Source organism: Littorina saxatilis, linkage group LG9, assembly GCF_037325665.1.
Source record: "Littorina saxatilis isolate snail1 linkage group LG9, US_GU_Lsax_2.0, whole genome shotgun sequence".
NCBI lineage: Eukaryota > Metazoa > Mollusca > Gastropoda > Littorinimorpha > Littorinidae > Littorina > Littorina saxatilis.
Window position 1 is genome coordinate 15431005 of NC_090253.1, and position 21552 is coordinate 15452556.

The 21552-nt window shown below is 40.9% G+C and overlaps 1 protein-coding gene across 1 annotated transcript in view; it reads left to right on the forward strand.

Moving 5' to 3' along the window:
• The first annotated feature begins 4567 nt into the window (after window positions 1-4567).
• LOC138975383 (SH2B adapter protein 1-like) overlaps window positions 4568-21552 on the forward strand; it is a 39639-nt gene continuing 22654 nt past the window's right edge. Inside the window, exon 1 of the mRNA XM_070348049.1 lies at window positions 4568-5528. Coding sequence (XP_070204150.1) covers window positions 4812-5528 — 717 coding nt within the window. The 5' untranslated portion in view covers window positions 4568-4811. The remainder of the gene's footprint in view (window positions 5529-21552) is intronic.

Here is a 21552-nt window from a genome sequence, read left to right on the forward strand (position 1 = left end):
TTAAATAATATCACTAATCGTACTGCCAGTAAAATATCCTCCACGAATCTGTCTTCTTTTTTTATGTATCTTATCTGGTTCATATTTTACGACAATTTGAACAAGTCGCGTAAGGCGAAATTACTACATTTAGTCAAGCTGTGGAACTCACAGAATGAAACTGAACGTAGTCCGCCGCTAGTGCAAAAGGCAGTGAAAGTGACGAGCCTGTTTGGCGCGGTAGCGATTGCGCTGTGCTTCATAGCACGCTTTACTGTACCTCTCTTCGTTTAAACTTTCTGAGCGTGTTTTTAATCCAAACATATCATATCTATATGTTTTTGGAATCAGGAACCGACAAGGAATAAGATGAAATAGTTTTTGAATCGATTTCGAAAATTTAATTTTGATCATAATTTTTATATTTTTAATTTTCAGAGCTTGTTTTTAATCCAAATATAACATATCTATATGTTTTTGGAATCAGAAAATGACGAAGAATAAGATGAAATTGTTTTTGAATCGTTTAATAAAAAAATAATTTTAATTACAAGTTTCCGATTTTTAATGACCAAACTCACTCATTAGTTTTTAAGCCACCCAGCTGAAATGCAATACCAAACCCCGGCCTTCGTCGAAGATTGCTTTGCCAAAATTTCAATCAATTTAATTGAAAAATGAGGGTGTGACAGTGCCGCCTCAACTTTTACAAAAAGCCGGATATGACGTCATCAAAGGTATTTATCGAAAAAATGAAAAACATATCCGGGGATATCATACCCAGGAACTCTCATGTCAAATTTCATAAAGATCGGTCCAGTAGTTTAGTCTGAATCGCTCTACACACACACACAGACACACAGACACATACACCACGACCCTCGTCTCGATTCCCCCCTCCTGGCACAGGCACCCATGCCAGCTGCGCCATTGGCTGACGGCCGGAGCGTAGGCGGAGTGCCTGGCTTGCCAGTGTGTATGAATGTTCGTTATAACAAGACGTGCGTACTGTAAAAACTGGTTCTTAGTTTCTCTCTGTATAAAGCTGGATCAACTTTTTTAACCTTTGGGTTTATAAAGTGGATCTGAAATTTTTATCTCTTTAAAAAGCATTCTTTTTTGAAATAAACGTTTTCTTTTAAACAAAAAACAAACCCTACCCCCAAAACGCTTTTGAAGACAATATGTACAGAAACGAAGCGAAATCTTTTAATAAGCTTTTATCACCACTCTTACCCGCTCCGACATCCTCCCTCCCTCGCTCCCCCCACCCCCTAACACATTACCTATATTCATGTCCCTAATAGATATTAGTAGGCCTATCTGTGAGGACCTAAAGGACCCCCATAGTATAACAGGTGTATTAGTTGCTCGACCGACGTCATAACATATGACACGGAAAGCGCTGTCAGTTTCGTGACCCCATTCCAACACGGGTTGAGCACAGTGAAAAACACCTGTGATCCGTTTTGGCCGTTTATTGTGACATCGATATTGCAAGCGGGGCTGCCGCTAGCAACTGAAGAATAGTGGCGTTGCCCGGCCGTGTGACGATGTCATCTTGGCCCCGCCGTCATATTACCCCCTCGATATATATATATATATATATTCGAGACTGAAATGTTGTTTCCTGGTAAAATTGAAGAAGTGATATTATTTAAGGACGAAAAGCATGTCAGTTTCTTGCATGTGAAGAACTGAAATTGGTGGTAAAATTTTATAGATTTCACCCAAAAAATCGATTTCTTCGAAAACGTGTACCGAGTGGTTACGTCCCTGGAATGAGAAGGGAAACATTTTAGAATGAATCAAATTTCTAAGTTAAATACAAAACATTGGTTGGACACATTTGGCCCCATGAATGTAAGCCACCCAAGGTCGCTCATCAGTACTATCGAAGGGTGTTTTTTTGTTCAGTGTGGAGTTTATACAAGATCAACGAGGCCGAAAAACGTAATATCAGTGACGGCGGGACCAAGATGTCATCGTCACACCGGCCGGTTCCTCGCCGGCGGCATGAAAAAATAAAATAGCAAGAAAGATAAGTTTATGGAACGTTTAAAATCATACGATTGCGATTGACCCCAAAACTAAATCGACTCGACTTCGCTCATATTTTGCTAATATCATTTTCGGTCTGTGATATTTTCAGAGTGTTGAAACAAGTGTGAAAAAATTAGAGAAACTCGATCAACCAGACGGACTTTATGATAGGCTACCGATTTTGAAGATGACGACATGCCAAGAATCATATTAACGAGATTAGGGTAATTGAAGACGGGCGCAGTGGCGTGGTGGTAAGACGTCGGCCTCCTAATCGGGAGGTCGTGAGTTCGAATCCCGGTCGCTGCCGCCTGGTGGGTTAAGAGTGGAGCTTTTTCCGATCTCCCAGGTCAACTTATGTGCAGACCTGCTAGTGACTTAACTCCCTTCGTGTGCACACGCAAGCACAAGACCAAGTGCGCACGGAAAAGATCCTGTAATCCATGTCAGAGTTCGGTGGGTTATAGAAACACGAAAATACCCAGCATGCTTCCTCCGAAAGCGGCGTATGGCTGCCTAAAGGGCGGGGTAAAAACGGTCATACACGTAAAAATCCACTCGTGCTAAAAACATGAGTGAACGTGGGAGTCTAAGCCCATGAACGAAGAAGAAGAAGGGTAATTGAATGGGGTATCTGACCGATCAATTACAATCACAGGACCTTTCTTGTACATTTTTTTCACAGACCTGCAAAGCGTACCCCCATTTTGAAAAGTGGCATCAGAACGCACAGTAAGCCTCCCGTAAACCATCACAGATACTGTCAGGCTTTCAGTTTACACACAGTACAAACACCCTTCCATTTGAACGCTCACCAAACGGGAACATCCTAGGTGCCCTCCGTAAAGAGCGAGCAATTTTCAAAGAAATAATTTTGCGGATTGTCTCTCAGACCGTGGTGCGTTTTGGCGCTAGACCTAACTTTTTAAATCTAAATAATAAATTTGACAGCTTGTTACACAAACATTCTTAAATCATAAAAGAATTCTTTTTTCATCAAGACAAGATCAGTACAATTCGAAGTTTTGAAAGTTTGAAAAAAGAAAAGCCCGGAAGCAGGGTCACGCAAGGTCGTGGTTCTCGTAGCGGACGACGGTTTATCAGTGCCTATCGCCAGTTCCTCTGAACAGTCAAAAGCCATCGCCAGAGTTCTTGTGAACTACAGCCGTTTGTTTCGTGCATAGTCAGAGGTACATAATAACGTGCTATTGCAGATAAGCTCACATCGAGTCGCATTCAAATTACTAACTGACGACTACATTGTGAAAAAAGAAAACTGGATCACACGGGTTCACTATGGCCGGCTCAGGGCCGTAAGATAAACCACGCAAAAATAAATTCTTTGAAAATTGCTCGCTCCGACTTTACGGAGGGCACCTAGGATGTTCTCAAGCAGTGAGTGTTTAAATGAAAGGGCGTTTGTACTGTGTGTAAAAGCCTGACAGTATCTGTGATGGTTTACGGGAGGCTTATTGTGCCCGTTAACATGCATATCATCAGGCTTTCAGAGTCTGCACGATCATTTTTACCTATAGGCCTACTGGTGCCACTTTTCAAAATAGGAGTAATGGTAAGCAGGCTTCGCAGTCCTGTAAAAATGTGACGGTCAATGTTTTAATTTTTTATTGTTATTTTTTTATATGTGATTGAATGGACTCTGCTCTTCATTGCGTCTTTTTGTGTGTGTGCTAAAATCGCTCGGAGGCTTGAAGAAATATGCTCATGCGAATTGACTCGAGTCCACGAAAAATGTCATGTAACTAGTCTAGTAGTCACGCTACTTCGAGCCGTATCGGAAAGACACGTTACAATCATTCAAATAGAAACACATCATTACAACAAACGTAAACCAGGGGTTAATACCACTTACGAAAAAAGGCCTGTGATTGAATGATTGATCAGACACCCAACCATAAATCAGTCGTTTATATGATTCTTGGCATGTCATCATATTCAACATTCTGTATCATAAAGTCTGTCTGATTGATTTCTCTATTTTTTTTCACAATTGTCTTAACACACTCAGAAAATGTCACAATCAAAATATTAGCGTTTGTTGGTCATTCGGATTTCGAAGTCTTTAATTAAAGCAGAGACATACATACAGACTTCTATGTCATCTCTTCTATCTATGTCTCTGATTAAAGGTAAAACTTGCAAGAATTTTTTTTAAATTTTTTTTAATGCAGTCAAAGTAAATAAAGTTTTCCGGTGCCTATGGTTTCTCTGGAATGACGGTGTACCGTAAACACCCGACTGCACTCATCAGCGTCAGGTCAAGTCAACCTCTTACAAAACTAGACTAGATAGATCTATACAAACTCGTGACTCATTCGTCTGCGTAAAAACAAAACGAAAAAAAACCACCCGACACCAGTAAAAGGAACAAAACAAAAACGCATGCGCTTTTTAAAAGTGCATGCAAGGACATGCTGCGGCGAATAAAGAAACGAAATGCGGTTAGTGCTTTAGCGATAGCGTAAGTTCTTGCCACAAGGAAAAAAAGAGTTGAATGGACTTGCGAAGGCGGAACAAGGCCGAGTACGCATGCGCGGACATTCTGCTTATTTTGCACGTCACTGGTCTGTTTGTCTTGTTCGCGTGAAGAGCATCCTCTTGTTGATTGACTGCCGCATGTGGTTTGTCAGATCGATGGAATATCTTCTGCCACGATGAGTTGACATCGGTGTACACGGAGTAGTAGCTGCTGTTCTCGAGTGTGTCGTCGTTGTTGACATCGTCTGTTTACCCATTGCGAGCAGTGGGAGGGGAGAATGTGAGGGGGGGCAATGCACTCAATGGCTACTGTAGTAAACGGGGAGAGAGCGGGTGAGCTTGCCACTGCTGACTTTTGCGAACGGCACGCCTCCAGCTCTGCTCAGAATTTTGTTCGTGATTTTCTAGCATTCGATCGGAATACCCCAGCTGTCGGCAGATCCAGAGACCCTTACGATTATGCCAATAAATTCACGGAATTCTTTCTCCACCATTTCGACATGGAGCTGAAGCGATCGTCGTTTGTAGGTGATTCGTTTGCGGAAGTAAATAACTCCACTCAGCAAGAACCGACGAACCGGGCCCAGGAGGTCAGCCGAACAATAAGAGAGACGCGTAATGGTGAGACGGACGATTATTCCGATCAGGAAAGCAGTCCCGAACGAGGGGTCAGTCCAGCACGCAAAAACACGAAAGGAATCCTGCGCAGGTTTTCGTTCAAAAACATTCGTAAGTCGAGACTGTTCAAGCAGACGTCAGACGAGATGGACGGGTCAGACCCCCACCACCACCACCACCACAACCGTAAACACACCAAACACAAGGACAAGAAGGACAGGGCCAGAATGGCCCTGGGTGATAGTGAACATTCCTTCATAAAGAAAGAAGGGATCGTTAACGTGCTTATGCCAGGGGACGATTCTAGAGGGAAGTCCAGGTGGGATAAAACGCGTCTGGTGCTCCTCAAAACAACTGGGGGATATCTGCTCGAGTTCTTCTCACCACCAAAGGTAAACAAATGAATAGCTGAACATTCAAAAAACAAATTGGCATTGACATTACAATATAGGCTAATAGGGGTCCGCCTAAACTACGCGCCAGCACGCGCTAGCACGCGCCAGCACGCGCTACCTTGAACCATAGCACGTATATACTTTATTTTTATATTTCTAGTTAGTTCATCGTCCATTCTCACATAATACAAAATTTCAAACTTCAATGATGAAAAATACGGAAGTTATGACGAGTTTAAGGAGAGCTAATGCACTACTCTCAAACTTTATCCGACGATTGTCGGACATGGAGCCACGGCCTTAGGATAGCTCTCCTATAACGCGTCTTAGCTATCGTAAATTTTATCACTGAAGTTTGAAATTTTGTATAATGTAAGAACTGACGATGGAATGACTAGAAACATACAGATAAATTATATAACAGCTATGAATCTCAGTAGCGTCCACTTAAAATTGGTAGTGCGCAGTTTTAGTCACTGCCGGATTTTGTCGGATTTGAGAGTAGCGCATTAGCTCGCCTAAAACCCGTCATAACTACTGAAATGTTCAACACTCAAGCTTGAAATTTTGTATTATGTAAGAATGGACAATGAACTATATAGACTATAAAAATAAATTATGTAAGTGTTATGGATCACTGGGTAGCGTCTACTTTAAAGTGGTAGCACGCTCAGTGTTTAGTCAATCATAGAGAAATCGTCGGATTTGAGAGTAGTGCATTAGCTCTCCTTAAACTCGTCATAACTTCCGTATTTTTCATCATTGAAGTTTGAAATTTTGTATTATGTGAGAATGGATGATGAACTAACTAGAAATATAAAAATAAAGTATATAAGTGCTATGGTTCAAGGTAGCGCGTGCTGGCGCGTGCTAGAGCGTGCTAGCGCGTGCTGGCGCGTAGTTTAGTCGGACCGGCTAATAGTGAATACTCCTTAATTATCTGCACAGATGTAATGTCATTGTCACATGACAGTTCACACATGCATGTCTACTAAATGAACAGTGAACTACTGAAAATATTAAGATTCATTCAGTCATCAGGGTGAGCCTGTGGCGGTGAACACCAGACACTAAAGAGAGGCCTAAATCATGCCACAATTTTATACACCAACTGAAATAGATAACATACATTTACAGCTCAGCCGAATAATAAGAGAGACCCTAATGGTGACATCAGTTACCATGCAATAACTCAGCTGACATCAGTTACCATGCAATAACTCAGCTGACATCAGTTACCATGCAATAACTCAGCTGACATCAGTTACCATGCAATAACTCAGCTGACATCAGTTACCATGCAATAACTCAGCTGACATCAGTTACCATGCAATAACTCAGCTGACATCAGTTACCATGCAATAACTCAGCTGACATCAGTTACCATGCAATAACTCAGCTGACATCAGTTACCATGCAATAACTCAGCTGACATCAGTTACCATGGAATAACTCAGCTGACATCAGTTACCATGCAATAACTCAGCTGACATCAGTTACCATGCAATAACTCAGCTGACATCAGTTACCATGCAATAACTCAGCTGACATCAGTTACCATGCAATAACTCAGCTGACATCAGTTACCATGCAATAACTCAGCTGACATCAGTTACCATGGAATAACTCAGCTGACATCAGTTACCATGCAATAACTCAGCTGACATCAGTTACCATGGAATAACTCAGCTGACTGTTAGTGTTACAGTTAGCGTTACACTGTACTGTTACACAAGTCTTACTGTGTATACATGATTCTCAGTTATAAGTCAGATCGACTTCATGTATGTCAAAATTGTCATGCACTATCAAATAACACTAACTATGGCAGTATGCACTACTTGTTACAATTTCACTTTCAGTTTTCTGTCAAAATATATATTATATATACTTCCTGGCAATCTCCAGAAATGAAGGTGCATTAGTTATTACATCAAAGTTCTCTTCATCAGGTTTACTCTTTTAACTAGGAAGTATAGTGAGCATAATTAGTGTATAAAGTGCCAACCCTGTTGTGACACCCTCATTATGCATTATCTCATCCAGAGGTGTTGGTTGGAAAACTGCCAAATAGTTATCAAAACAAGTCACTCATGACATGAGTCATGTTAATTTTGTTTTCTATTAAGTATTATTGACATTGCTCTACAGGGCTAAAAAAAACCAACAACACTGTTAGGCTGTACTGTCATTTTGGTGGTCTGGTTGCTTGGAAATTATGCTACTTTGATTGCATTTGATTGCATTCACTGATTCAGTGCTTCACTTTCGGCTGATTTTTATTTTCCTCTCACAGTCTGAACAACTGATACTAAATTAGTAAATAGTAATATTATTGTGGTATCTTTAATCTTACTGACTGAGGCAAGTAGCGAAGTAGCAAGGAATACCACTCATTGACTTAGTCTGTTAGTGACAGGCTTAGTAAATTGCATGATCATTTATTCATTAATGATTTTTAATGACTGAAAGTCTGCACTGTCGATTCGATCAGGCTGGTTCAGAAATTATCTGAACATGCACACAAGATTATAATATAAGAATAAAGCATGCTGTTTGTTAATTCATCTGATGTACCATATATATATCTAAACAACGAAGTGACTGTGGTAAGATGAACAAAGTTAAAAAAACAAAAGGATTACTGTTACTGTACTCAGTCACCGATACAAGAACGACACAAGACGATACGAATTTTCGCTTATGAAAGCTTCATCAGGAAAAACAAGAACACAAAAGACAAAAAAAAGCAGTTCTGTGTTGCGTCTGCTTTTTTACATTTAGTCAAGTTTTGACTAAATGTTTTAACATAGAGGGGGGAATCGAGACGAGGGTCGTGGTGTGTGTGTGTGTGTAGAGCGATTCAGAGTAAACTACTGGACTGATCTTTATGAAATTGTTCATGAGAGTTCCTGGGTATGATATCCCCAGATGTGTTTTTCATTTTTTCGATAAATGTCTTTGATGACGTCATATCCGGCATTTTGTAAAAGTTGAGGCGGCACTGTCACACCCTCATTTTTCAATAAAATTGATTGAAATTTTGGCCAAGCAATCTTCGACGAAGGCCGGACTTTGGTATTGCATTTCAGCTTGGAGGCTTAAAAATTAATTGATGACTTTGGTCATTAAAAATCTAAAAATTGTAATTAAAATTATTTTTTTATAAAACGATCCAAAATTACGTTTATCGTATTCTGCATCATTTTCTGATTCCAAAAACATATAAATATGTTATATTTGGATTAAAAACAAGCTCTGAAAATTAAAAATATAAAAATTATGATTAAAATTAAATTTCCGAAATCAATTTAAAAACAATTTCATCTTATTCCTTGTCGTTTCCTGATTCCCAAAACATATAGATATGATATGTTTGGATTAAAAACACGTTCAGAGAGTTAAACAGAATAGAGATACATGTATCTAGAAAAGCGTGCTATCCTCCTCAACGCAACCGCTACCGCGCTTTTCTGGACTGTTAATTTGACTGCCTTTGCCACGAGCGGTGGACAGACGATGCTACGAGAGTACGGTCTATTGCGGAAAAAATGCAATGCGTTCAGTTTCATTCTGTGAGTTCGACTGACCTTGACTAAATGTTGTATTTTCGCCTTAAGCGACTTGTTACATTTAGTCAAGTCAAGTCAAGTTTTGACTAAATGTTTTAACGTAGAGGGGGGAATTGAGACGAGGGTCGTGGTGTGTGTGTGTGTGTGTCGAGCGATTCAAAGAAAACTACTGGACCGATCTTCATCAAACTTGACATGATAGATCCTGAGTATGGTATCTCCAGACGTTTTTTTAATTTTTTTTGATAAATTTATGTCTTTCTTTCTTTATTTGGTGTTTAACGTTGTTTTCAACCACGAAGGTTATAACGCGACGGGGAAAGGGGGGGAGAGGGGATAGAGCCACTTGTCAATTGTTTCTTGTTCACAAAAGCACTAATCAAAAATTTGCTCCAGGGGCTTGCAATGTAGTACAATATATTACCTTACTGGGAGAATGCAAGTTTCCAGTACAAAGCCAAAGGACTTAACATTTATACTGCTTGACTAAAATCTTTACAAAAATTGACTACATGTATATTCTATACAAGAAAAACTTAACAAGGGTAAAAGGAGAAACAGAATCCGTTAGTCGCCTCTAATACGACATGCTTGGGAGCATCGGGTAAATTCTTCCCCCTAACCCGGAGGGGGGTATAAATGTCTTTGATGACGTCATATCCGGCTTTTTGTGAAAGTTGAGGCGGCACTGTCACGCTCTCATTTTTCAACCAAATTGGTTTAAATTTTGGTCAAGTAATCTTCGATGAAGCCCGGACTTTGGTATTGCATTTTAGCTTGGAGGCTTAAAAATTAATTAATGAGTTTGCTAATTAAAGTTGTCATTAAAATCGATTTTTCGCAAACAGATTTTAAATTGATTGCATCGTATTCTTCATCACATTCTGAATCTAAAAATATAATACATATGTCATGTATACTCTTAAAGTTAAAATGTGATCACAATTAACGAAAATAGATTAATTAGTCTTACGATTACAATGTAAGAAATCGATCCAAAAATGATTTCATCTTATTCTTTATCATTTCCTGATTCCAAAAACATATAGATATGATAGGTTGTATTCAAAACAAGTTCAGAAAGTTAACAAGAATACAGAAAAGCGCGCTTTCCTGCTTAGCACAATACGCTACCGCGCTAATCTGGCATGTCAATATCACTACGTTTTGCACGTGGGAGGTGAGCGATTTCCTTCACGCGGGGATTGACAAGTCAAGTCAAGTCAAGTCAATATTATTTCAAAAAACCCCTAGGGTTACATGAATAAAATAAATAAAAATCTTAACATCGAGGGGGAATCGAAACGAGGGTCGTGGTGTATGTGCGTGTGTGTGTCTGTGTGTGTGTGTAGAGCGATTCAGACTAAACTACTGGACCGATCTTTATGAAATTTGACATGAGAGTTCCTGGGTATGAAATCCCCGAACGTTTTTTTCATTTTTTCGATAAATGTCTTTGATGACGTCATATCCGGCTTTTCGTGAAAGTTGAGGCGGCACTGTCACGCCCTCATTTTTCAACCAAATTGGTTCAAATTTTGGTCAAGTAATCTTCAACAAAGCCCGGACTTCGGTATTGCATTTCAGCTTGGTGGCTTAAAAATTAATTAATGACTTTGGTCATTAAAAATCTGAAAATTGTACAAAAAAATAAAAATTTATAAAACGATCCAAATTTACGTTTATCTTATTCTCCATCATTTGCTGATTCCAAAAACATATAAATATGTTATATTCGGATTAAAAACAAGCTCTGAAAATTAAATATATGTAATAATGAGACATAACACTTCTAATTAACCGAAAATAAATCAAGCTTAATTCATAACAAAATAATTGTAATCATCCATTTTTTCTTTTTTTTTACAGGAAAATATATGTTTCTGTGTTTGTTTTTGTTTTAATAAGAAAAAAACCCACTCAAATAATCAGAACAACTTTTTCAAAATACTCTTAATAAAATATATTATGCAATAACTTTCGTTTCTTTGTTAATTCAAATAAATGTTTAAATTTGACTGCATTTGAATTTCTACGAAAATACAATGGTAACAACCTTTTCCTCACATTTTCAAAAAAATGACACTGAAATATATAATGAAATTCATCTCCGAGTTCTCCAGACTGGCATTTAACACATATTCTTTCGTTATGTGGTATATTTAACATTCGGCCTGTCTGTATTGGCAATTTATGATTTAATGTTCTAAAGCGTAAAAAAGAGAGTGATAGGTTATTGGGTAAAATGTTCAAATAATTTTCAAATATAAATGTATCTTTAAACAATCTATAATTCAAACAAGTTTCTTTTTCATTTAATTCTGAAAACGGTTAAACCACGATTGTATATTGATCTTTTAGGCATTGCAACGTTTTCAATTTAAACCATTTTTCGGAACATCGTAAATTAAACTGGTCATGCCAAAAACCACTAAGACCAAGAGCATTTAAAGTTGTTTCAACATGTTTTAAATAGGGTGCTTCATATAATTATGTTATTTACATAGAGGCGATGCAGAAAACGGTACAATACATTTGAAAACTTATTACTATTATTACAATCCACCAATTTAAACCAAAAACTAAATATTCTATTTTTTACGAGGACATCTAGTGGAAATTTGCCTAATTCGCCTAATACCATACACGTTGGGGTCGACTTTCTCAATTTCAAAATAATCTTATAAAAACGTAGCTGTAATTTTGTTGCTAAATTTACCAAATTTGGTCCCCATACTTCACAGCCATATAACATAATCGGTGCAACTATTCTATCAAACAATTCAATTTGAATATCTATGGACAACGACAATTTTCTACACTTCTTTAACAAGCTAAACATTGCTCGAGAGGCCTTATCATATAACAACTTTTGTGATTTATTAAACTTATTATTATAATTAAAAAATAAACCCAAATATTGAAAACCAAACAGGGCCTCAACTAATTCATCTTTGTATTTAAATAATGGCAATTTTCGTAATTTACCTCTTGAAAAAACAACTATTTTCGGTTTTTTTCGTTCACCCGCAAACTCCACAGATCGCAGTATTCGGACAACACATTTAGCGAGTCTTGTAATGCTTCTGGGGATTCTGCTAAAATGGTTGTATCATCTGCATATAATAAAATAAACATTTTAAACATCTGCTCAGCATCATCCGGCTGTAAGTCCAACATAGCAACCTCTCTTTCAATAGTAGGGAAACTCAAAGGGAAGGTCATAGTGTCTACTTCACATCGTTTTCCTGGTATCAAAAGATGTTGCTTATCCTATTGACATTTCGCTGAAATCTTATCTTGCAAAGTGCTCAATCAGCCAATGACTTATTTACTCACTGTATAATTGTATGAACCCTATTCACAGGGTTTAGTGAGTCACTGAGGGTAACAGTTTCAAAGTCAAACTGAAAACAAGTCGCGTAAGGCGAAATTACTACATTTAGTCAAGCTATGGAACTCACAGAATGAAACTGAACGCACTGCATTTTTTCACAATGACCGTAGTCCGCCGGCAGTGAAAGTGACGAGCCTGTTCAGCGCGGTTGCGCTGTGCTGCATAGCACGCTTTACTGTACCTCTCTTCGTTTTAACTTTCTGAGCGTGTTTTTAATCCAAACATATCATATGATATATATATCTATATATGTTTTTGGAATCAGGAACCGTGTCCCCGTAAGTAGGCTACAGACCGACAGATCTAGATCTAGTGTCTCACACTCTTGCACCGTATCACTTATGCTTACTGTGTGTGTGTATGTGTGACGGAGTGATTGAGTTTGTGTTACTGTTTGTCGATTTCTTACGTGAGCCTTGACAGGCTTCGCCTCTTGTTAATTATTGTTCATGGTCTCTTCAGCTGGCCTGGTGGGGATCTAAGCAGTTCTGTTTTGTTTGAGAGGCAATCACTCTGACCATTAAAACCATCATGGCTCTCGAAGTCCAGAGAAAAATAGTAAGAAAGAAGGAGAGCAGGGTTTAACCTGGGAGAAAAAGGCAATGGGACATTTGTCCCCCTCAACCAAATTCCGATGGGACGTAGTCGAAGGCAAGAAGCGCCAAAGAGGCCTGTACGCGTTTTGACCAAAGATGCAAAATAGTGCAATATGGTGCCATCTGAGAATTAGCCGCTATATTGTGTTATCTCTGTATGTGTGTGCGTGTATATGTGTGTGTGTGTGTGTGTGTGTGTGTGTGTGTGTGTGTGTGTGTGTGTGTGTGTGTGTAATCCGATGTAAAGTGTACATTTAGTATTTACTGGTGCAGTGGAACGTAATCTCAATGCGCCCTTTGACGCACTGACGCAAATTGTGATGGGACATTTTCAGATTTAATGCGCCACTGGAGCAGGGCGCACTAGTAAATGAAACCCTGGGACAGTGTCTCTGAAGTGGTTTGAATCAGCTCATTTCAGACCAAGTTTTTATTTTATTTGTTCAGCCCTTGTGACTCAGACACCAACAGATTCAGTAGTTAATGTTTGACTTTCTCAGCTTGGTGCATGCATTTTTCAGAAAATTGAAAGCCCACTATGTTTTGAAAACCTTTGTGAGTGAGTGTGGATGAGTCATCATGAGGAAGGCCGCATGCTTATAATATGGGCTTTCACTTTACCTGTTATTGATAATCCTCAACTTCAATGGCTCTTTTTTCTCCCTTTCTTCATATTTTTTTTTAAATTTAAAACATTTTTTCAAAAAACTTTTTGTTGGTTTGTTACTTTGGTCTGCTTTTAAATTTTTTTTTTATCAGTGTTCTGTCATTTTGTCCTTATCTCTGTAGTCCTTCCCCAGGCTTTAAAAAGGATTATGTTTGAACTCTGTGCAGGGTTTGTACAGGTGCTTGAAATCCTTGAAAGTGCTTGAATTTGGAGGGGTCAGTTTCAAGGCCTTGAAAGTGCTTAAAAAATTGACAAGATCCTTGAAAGTCCTTAAAAACTCCTAATGCTGTAAACTGATTACACAACAACCACCCACAATAAACAATTGCTATGATTTTGTATTTGATAACCTCAAAGAAAAAGTTGAACAGTAACCTACAGTCCTAGGCTTTTGAGTCTGTCTGCTTCAAAACGATCGTCTGCTACAAATCTGTCGCCTAACGCCTTTGACAAAAATTTAATCATTCCTTTTTGAACATCCAATGATTTAAATCGGGCGTGCGGGACGGGGGCATAATAACCAAAGAGGGTTTCATTGCAAGCTTAGAAGGTGCTTGATTTTCTCTTCAGAAGGTCTTGAAAGTCCTTGAAAAAGTCCTTGAAAAAGTCCTTGAACTTTAAAACACAAAAACTGTACGAACCCTGTCTGTGTTTGTTTGTGTGCAGGTGCACATTCATGTGATTGTATCTAGGCAAGTGAGAATTTGTTGACTTAATTTAATTTAAACTAAGTTTTCCTTGTGGTGAATGTGATCATGTACACCAGCTCACTCCAAAATCTCCCCATGATTTTACATGGGACAAGATCATCCGTCCAGTTCCACTTTGACACATGTATGCCAATCACCATAGAAATCAACAACCTGGCTGCTGCTTGTGCAGTATGGGAATTTTTGCCGAGATTGAATTTGCATATATATTGACATACAGTACAGGGATGGCAAAATCGTCCGCCTGATCGCCTAAAAAATCTGCCGGGTTAGTACTAGTAGTAGAAACGGCCTGACAAATCGCCCAGCTGGCCAGTGAACATTCTGGTCCAACGCAACACTTTTGGTTGTAATATCAAGTTTTAAAGCCATACGGCATATGGTATAAACACTGCAGATACAGCAACTGTGGGATGAACTTTCTTGAAGTTACTCGCCCAGTTGGCGAGTTAACATTTTTTAGATTTGGCCATCCCTGCAGTACATATGTAAATCATTAAATGTCAGTTGCGAAATAAATTTAGCAACAAAATTTAACTCTGAAAGCATGCAGTCAGGATGTTGAATTTTGGTATGTGACCAAGTGGATGGACGTCCTTATTACATGTATGTTTGTTTGTTTGTTTGCTTAACGCCCAGCCGACCACGAAGGGCCATATCAGGGCGGTGCTGCTTTGACATATAAAGTGCGCCACACACAAGACAGAAGTCACAGCACAGGCTTCATGTCTCACCCAGTCACATTATTCTGACATCGGACCAACCAGTCCTAGCACTAACCCCATAATGCCAGACGCCAGGCGGAGCAGCCACTAGATTGCCAATTTTAAAGTCTTAGGTATGACCCGGCCGGGGTTCGAACCCACGACCTCCCGATCACGGGGCGGACGCCTTACCACTAGGCCAACCGTGCCGGTATTACATGTATGTAAAAGCCTGGACAGGTTTGTGGTGGTGTACCGTGTACATAATACATACTATCACTATGTATGGATAGTATATCTATCTATATATATATATATATATACGACTTGTGTGTGTGTGTGTGTGTGTGTGTGTGTGTGTGTGTGTGTGTGTGTGTGTGTGTGTGTGTGTGTCCGCGATGCCAAGCCAAAGTTCTCGATCGATCTTTTTCAAATTTGGAGGCCGTATTCAGCTACATCCCGGACACAACCTCATCGATGAGATATTTCAACACGTGCTCTCAGCGCGCAGCGCTGAACCGATTTTTAGGTTTTTCTCTGGATCCATTTCCAGTAACTCTTCCTTATCTTCTCCAGTGTTTTCAGCGTTTACCTCCCTTCCTTCGTGTGGCGTCAATCCATATTCCCGTTACTACGTTACTATTTTTAGAATGTCACTGCACTGTCCAGAACGCTTTCCTTGCACCCGTAAGTTGTCCTTAGTGTAAAAGTGAAAAGGTCGAATCAATTTATAGCCACGCGAAAAATACACTGTCATCTATCTCTATATATTTATAGATAGATATACCTATACGGCTTCTCTCTGTGTGTGTGTGTCTGTGTGTGTGGGCAACACCTGTGGGTTGTAGAGTTCTGTTTGTGATGTGGTCTGGCGGCTTTGGTGTGTCTGTATGTTCAGGCCTTCCTTCGAAAAGCCATAACATTTATATTCTCAATCCCGTTTGAGTAGACTTTGCCTTCAAAGCTGATTGTGGTGTTTCGGCACTCGGTTACATTTGGTGTCGTCGACTGCGATGGGACTCGACATGAAATGTTCAGGCCACTGAATCATTTTCGTGCTGATCCCATTCCACCTGGGAGGGACCTAAGCTTGGCGGGTCCATAGTTTGGAACTTTGGGGACAAAGTTCATTCAAAGGGGGTCGAGTGTGACAGGGAGACTACCGTTCTGTTTGTGATGGGGTCTGGCGGCTTTTGTCTGTCTGTATGTTCTGGCATTTGAGAAGCCATAACAGATAATATAGGGCTCAGAAATAAGCTCTAAAAATTCTCAATCCCGTTTGAGAGGACTTCGCTTTCAAAGGTGATTGTGGTGAACCGCCACGCTTTCTGTCTCTGTCTCGCGATTCAGCCCGGCGAAGCCGGGTATTCATCTAGTATATATATATATATAGTTATACCCAAGAAGGATGACGCGTCAATTCACTTCAGCGACTGCATTGGCAGAAGATTTCCTCGGAAACGCCAGAACATTGACATAAAAAAAAATCTGGAAACAAAACCGTCCAACTTTGAGACAAACAGGTACATTGTTGTTTTTTTTAACAGCTAATTCTCCAATCATTGCATATTTTTAGTTATGGTCTGGTTGTAATTTTGTGGCTGCGTAAGAGAGAAACCAGGTGTGTTTTGAAAATGGCTTGGTTAAGTGCGATGTTCATTGGAAAATGCTTTCTCTTCCGGCTCTTGTCCCATTTTGTGAACTTGCTTACCACCTGTGTGAGTGCAGGTGTACCGATAGTGTTTGCACTCTAGGCCATTACAGGAAATAAACCTGAATGATTTATGCAGGACAGAGTTACGTTGTGGTGATGCTCCTTCGTCTTCTGCTATGTGTTTCACAGCGACGGTGAAAACAATAATTTAAAAAAATACACTGTTGTCAGTGCGCAGTAGGAACTGAGGGAATCCATGATTTATTCTTTAAAGTGCACATGAATCACTCTGTAAGTTTCTGTCACTCATGCTTGCTTTGTGGTGGGGGGGGGGGGGTCGAAAAGAGACAATGTGCTTGTGAGGAGGGGAGGAGGAGGTAGATACAGATTCTCTTACCAAGACGCAGTACATTTATTTGTTTTTATGATCTCAGTCTCCTTCCTGCCTCCCCCCCCCTCCCCCTATGTAAAGACAAAAACATGCAAACCCACACATACCCTATATCTACCCAATAGTATCCAATGCCAAAATGTGTGTGTGTGTGTGTGTGTGTGTGTGTGTGTGTGTGTAAGACAGGGGGAGGGAGAGAGAGAGAGCACCAACAACAATAACAGTGACCTCAGTGCACTCCCTTCTTGTTTACTGCATGTAGTATAGTAATAGATTTTGACCTACATGTCTTCCCACTCCTAGCAGACCCTGGAAATTGCACTCTAAAATATACTAGATTATTCTCATTTTTTGGTTTTTCCTCTTTCTCTCCCTCATCTGAGCAGTTATAGACTTGCGGGAGTCAGATGTGACAACAATTCCTCCCCCTCCATCCATTCATCTTTCCTGTTGTGGGTGCAAATAGCTTTTGATGCCTGAAGCCAAGAATTCCAGCAATTTGAAAAGGGCAGGTGCCGAGGTGGGTGGGTGCCAGAAGAAAATGCAAATCTGAACAAATTAAATGGTAACATTAACAACCCACGAATGACATTGGTGGCTAAAGAAAAAAATTGAAAAAATTACAGAAGAGTCCAAAAGAGCTCTGGCAGAGAGAGAGAGAGAGAGAGAGAGAGAGAGAGAGAGAGAGACAGACAGACAGACAGACAGACAGACAGACAGAGACAGACAGACAGACAGAGACAGACAGAGACAGACAGAGAGAGAGAAAGAAGATAATATGTTGATTGATGTGCATCTGAAAGTCCATACAACCCTGTCAAATCATTCGGGATCCGTTGGTAGTCTCAAGGAACCCGGGCAGAGAGAGGACAAGAAAATGTTGATTCCTCAATTTCCTGTGCCTGTGGTACAGTAGACTCCGCTTAATAAGGTCACCTCGGTGCATGACAAAAGTGGCTATCTTAAGCGGGTGGATTTAATAAAAGCATAAGCATAAAACATAAGGTAAAATCCGTGCAGTCAGAAATGGGCCTCAAAAAGCGGGTGGCTTTATTAAACATGGCCTTATTAAGCGGATTCTACTGTACTGGTAGTCAAGAAGGACCCTTGTGGTGAGGGAGGAGGAACCCTGGCAGTGAGAGGACTAGAACATGTTGATTCCTGTGCCTGTGATAGTCAAGAAAGACCCTTGCGGTGAAAGAGGGAGAGATAGGAGGAACCCTGGCAGTGAATGGGGCTAGAAAATATTGATTCCTGTGCCTGTGGTAGTCAAGAAGGACCCTTGCAGTGAAAGGGGGAGAGAGAGGAAGAGAAAGATAGAGACTGATCTAGTGAGAGAGACGAAGAAGAAGAAGACAGTGTTGATTTTGATTGCAATGTTGCATTGCCTGCTTGTTCTTGCATTGAGTGCTAGTGACAGAGACAGATGAGGGGTTGGGTGAAAGAGACAAAAACAGACTATATTGATTGGTGTACCTGTGGCAGTCCAAAGGGCCCTGACAGTGTGACTTGACACTCCCAGGCTGTTGTTGATCTCCGTGGCCCGTGGCTGTTCGTGTTATCTGCGTACTATTCTTGCTACACTTATCTCACGCATGTGCTCTGAGTTTTCAACCCCATGTTTTCAACGTGAGGGGAAGGGATACGGGTGTTACCCGTGCGTTTGTGTGTGTGTGTGTGTGTGTGTGTGTGTGTGTGTGTGTGTGTGTGTGTGTGTGTGTGTGTGTGTGTGTGTGAGAGAGAGAGAGTGTGTGTGTGTGTGTGATTGTAAATAAAATTGTGAGAGAGAGAGAGAGTGAGAGTCTGCTTGTAAATCCAGGTGTGTGCTTGTGAATGTGTGTGTGTGTGTGTGTGAGAGAGAGAGAGAGAGAGAGAGAGAGAGAGAGAGTGTGTGTGTGTGTGATTGTAAATAAAATTGTGAGTGAGAGAGAGAGAGTGAGAGTCTGCTTGTAAATCTAGGTGTGTGCTTGTGAATGTGTGTGTGTGTGTGAGAGAGAGAGAGAGAGAGTGTGTGTGTATGTGTGTGTGTGATTGTAAATAAAATTGTGAGTGAGAGAGAGAGAGAGAGAGCTTGTAAATCTGGGTTTGTGCTTGTAAATGTGTGTGTGTGTGTGAATGTGTGTGTGTGACTGACATGAGAGAGAGACGAAGAGAAACCATGCGTGTGCGTGTTCGTTTGAAAATCCGTGAGACTGCATGAGAGCGTGTGTGTGCGCGCTTGTAAATGTTAGAGTGAGGAAAACAGAGAGGGAGAGAGAGAGAGAGAGAGAGAGAGAGAGAAACCATGAGAAAGTGTGCGTGTTCGTTTAAAAATCCGTGAGACCGTGCTGATTAGAAACCTAGTAGGCCGTAGCGAAACGGAGTAAACGCAACAAAGCGTGACAGTACGCAATAGGCCTTAACAAAACTTGGAGGCAGTCCTTAGTGGGACGGAAAGCACGTGTATTACCCGGCATATCACGGTCCCTTAACGTTTTGTTGCGTTCTGCCGCGTTTAGTGTGCGTTTTGTCACGGTTGCTGCGCGATTTGTCACGGTTCTCACGGCAAGCTAGGGTGTATGGTAGCCGTTTCGTCGCGTTCAATCACGGCGCGTCCCGGCGTGTGACGGTTTGCGGGCCCGGTGCCTACACCGGCGTCCACGTTTCATCCGTACAAAGTCTTGACAGAACGTGAAAACGTGTCAGACCTTGATCATAACGTGAGAAACGTGAGGCACCCCATCAGAACGCGCCGGGAGGGAACGTACTGGCATCCGTGGTAGACCGCTGGCCGAACCGCAGTGCGCCTTGAAGCCTCCGGGACTAGCGGTGTAGGATCCGGTCCGGTCCCCCCTCTGAAGTAGTCCCCCGGGGGACCAATTCGTGGCAAAAACTGCTCTATAATGGTCCCCCCTTAGACATCCAGCCTCGTTTTCGACTGGTCCCCCTGGGCGATTTTGGTCCCCCCTCGCATCCAAAATAGGCCCCCTCTCGAACTGGTCCCCCTCTTTTCTAACCAATGTAGAGCTATGTCAGTATTTATTTTAACTTTATTGTTATAGTGTGTGTCAACTCAGTAGAAAACGTGACTCTGGATCTCTCTCACTCTCTCTCTCTCGCCCCCCACACTTTCTCTCCTCCCCCCATCTCTCAAACACACACACACACATTATGCACGCACGCACGCACGTACGCGTGCACACTCACTCACGCACGCACGCACGCAAACACACACACACACACACACACACACACACACACACACACACACACACACACACACCTCTTTCGTTATATGTATACTTATTTTCATTTTTGTACAGAGAATAAATTCAAGATGATCTTGAACTGGGTGAAGGTTACAGTGTCAAATCTAAACTTTTAAAAGTGATTTAACTTCGTAGATTTGCCGTTCTATGTACCCTATACTTTTGTTTTTTATTTTCTCTTTTCTTTTTTTGTGGAATGAGAAAACGGTCGCCACGCTTCTTGACACGTCACGTGACTCGTGTCAAACATGCCTATAATTATAAGTACACGACAATTCATTCCGTCAGCCAGTCTTCGTTTTTCATTGACTATCATCATGGACGACACTCTGTATGACAACGTGTTGAACTATTTGAAAAATGGCACTTACCCTCTGACCGCGAAAGGGGAAAACCGTGATGTGACTAAAGTTAAAAAGAGACAGTTGAGAAAGACTGCTGCAAAATACACAATTCGAGAGGATGTGCTCTACCACGACGGAATCCTCGTAGCAAAGAGGAGCCAGGTTCCAGAGATAAAAAAAAATATTTAAAAAAAATGTTCCTATGGCCCTGTGGGGACAATAAAGTTTTGTAACAATAAAGTTAAAAATAAATACTGACATAGCTCTACATTGGTTAGAAAAGAGGGGGACCAGTTCGAGAGGGGGCCTATTTTGGATGCGAGGGGGGACCAAAATCGCCCAGGGGGACCAGTCGAAAACGAGGCTGGATGTCTAAGGGGGGACCATTATAGAGCAGTTTTTGCCACGAATTGGTCCCCCGGGGGACTACTTCAGAGGGGGGACCGGACCGGATCCTACAGCGGCCCCTTTCCCCCCCCCCCCCCCCCCCCCCCACAGCCTGACATGGATACTGTGATAGACCGTGAGAAAACTTGACAGGACCTAACAAAACTTGAATACAGAAATAAACAAGTCGCGTGAAGCGATATAAAAACATTTTAGTCAAGCTGTCGGCATCAAAGTAACAGATTAACACCAAAGAACAGTCATCGCCGAGACTATAGTTACTAAGATAGTCTCGACTAACCATATCAAGACCGAGACGGGCCACGCTCGTCTACGCGCTGCGTGCAAACG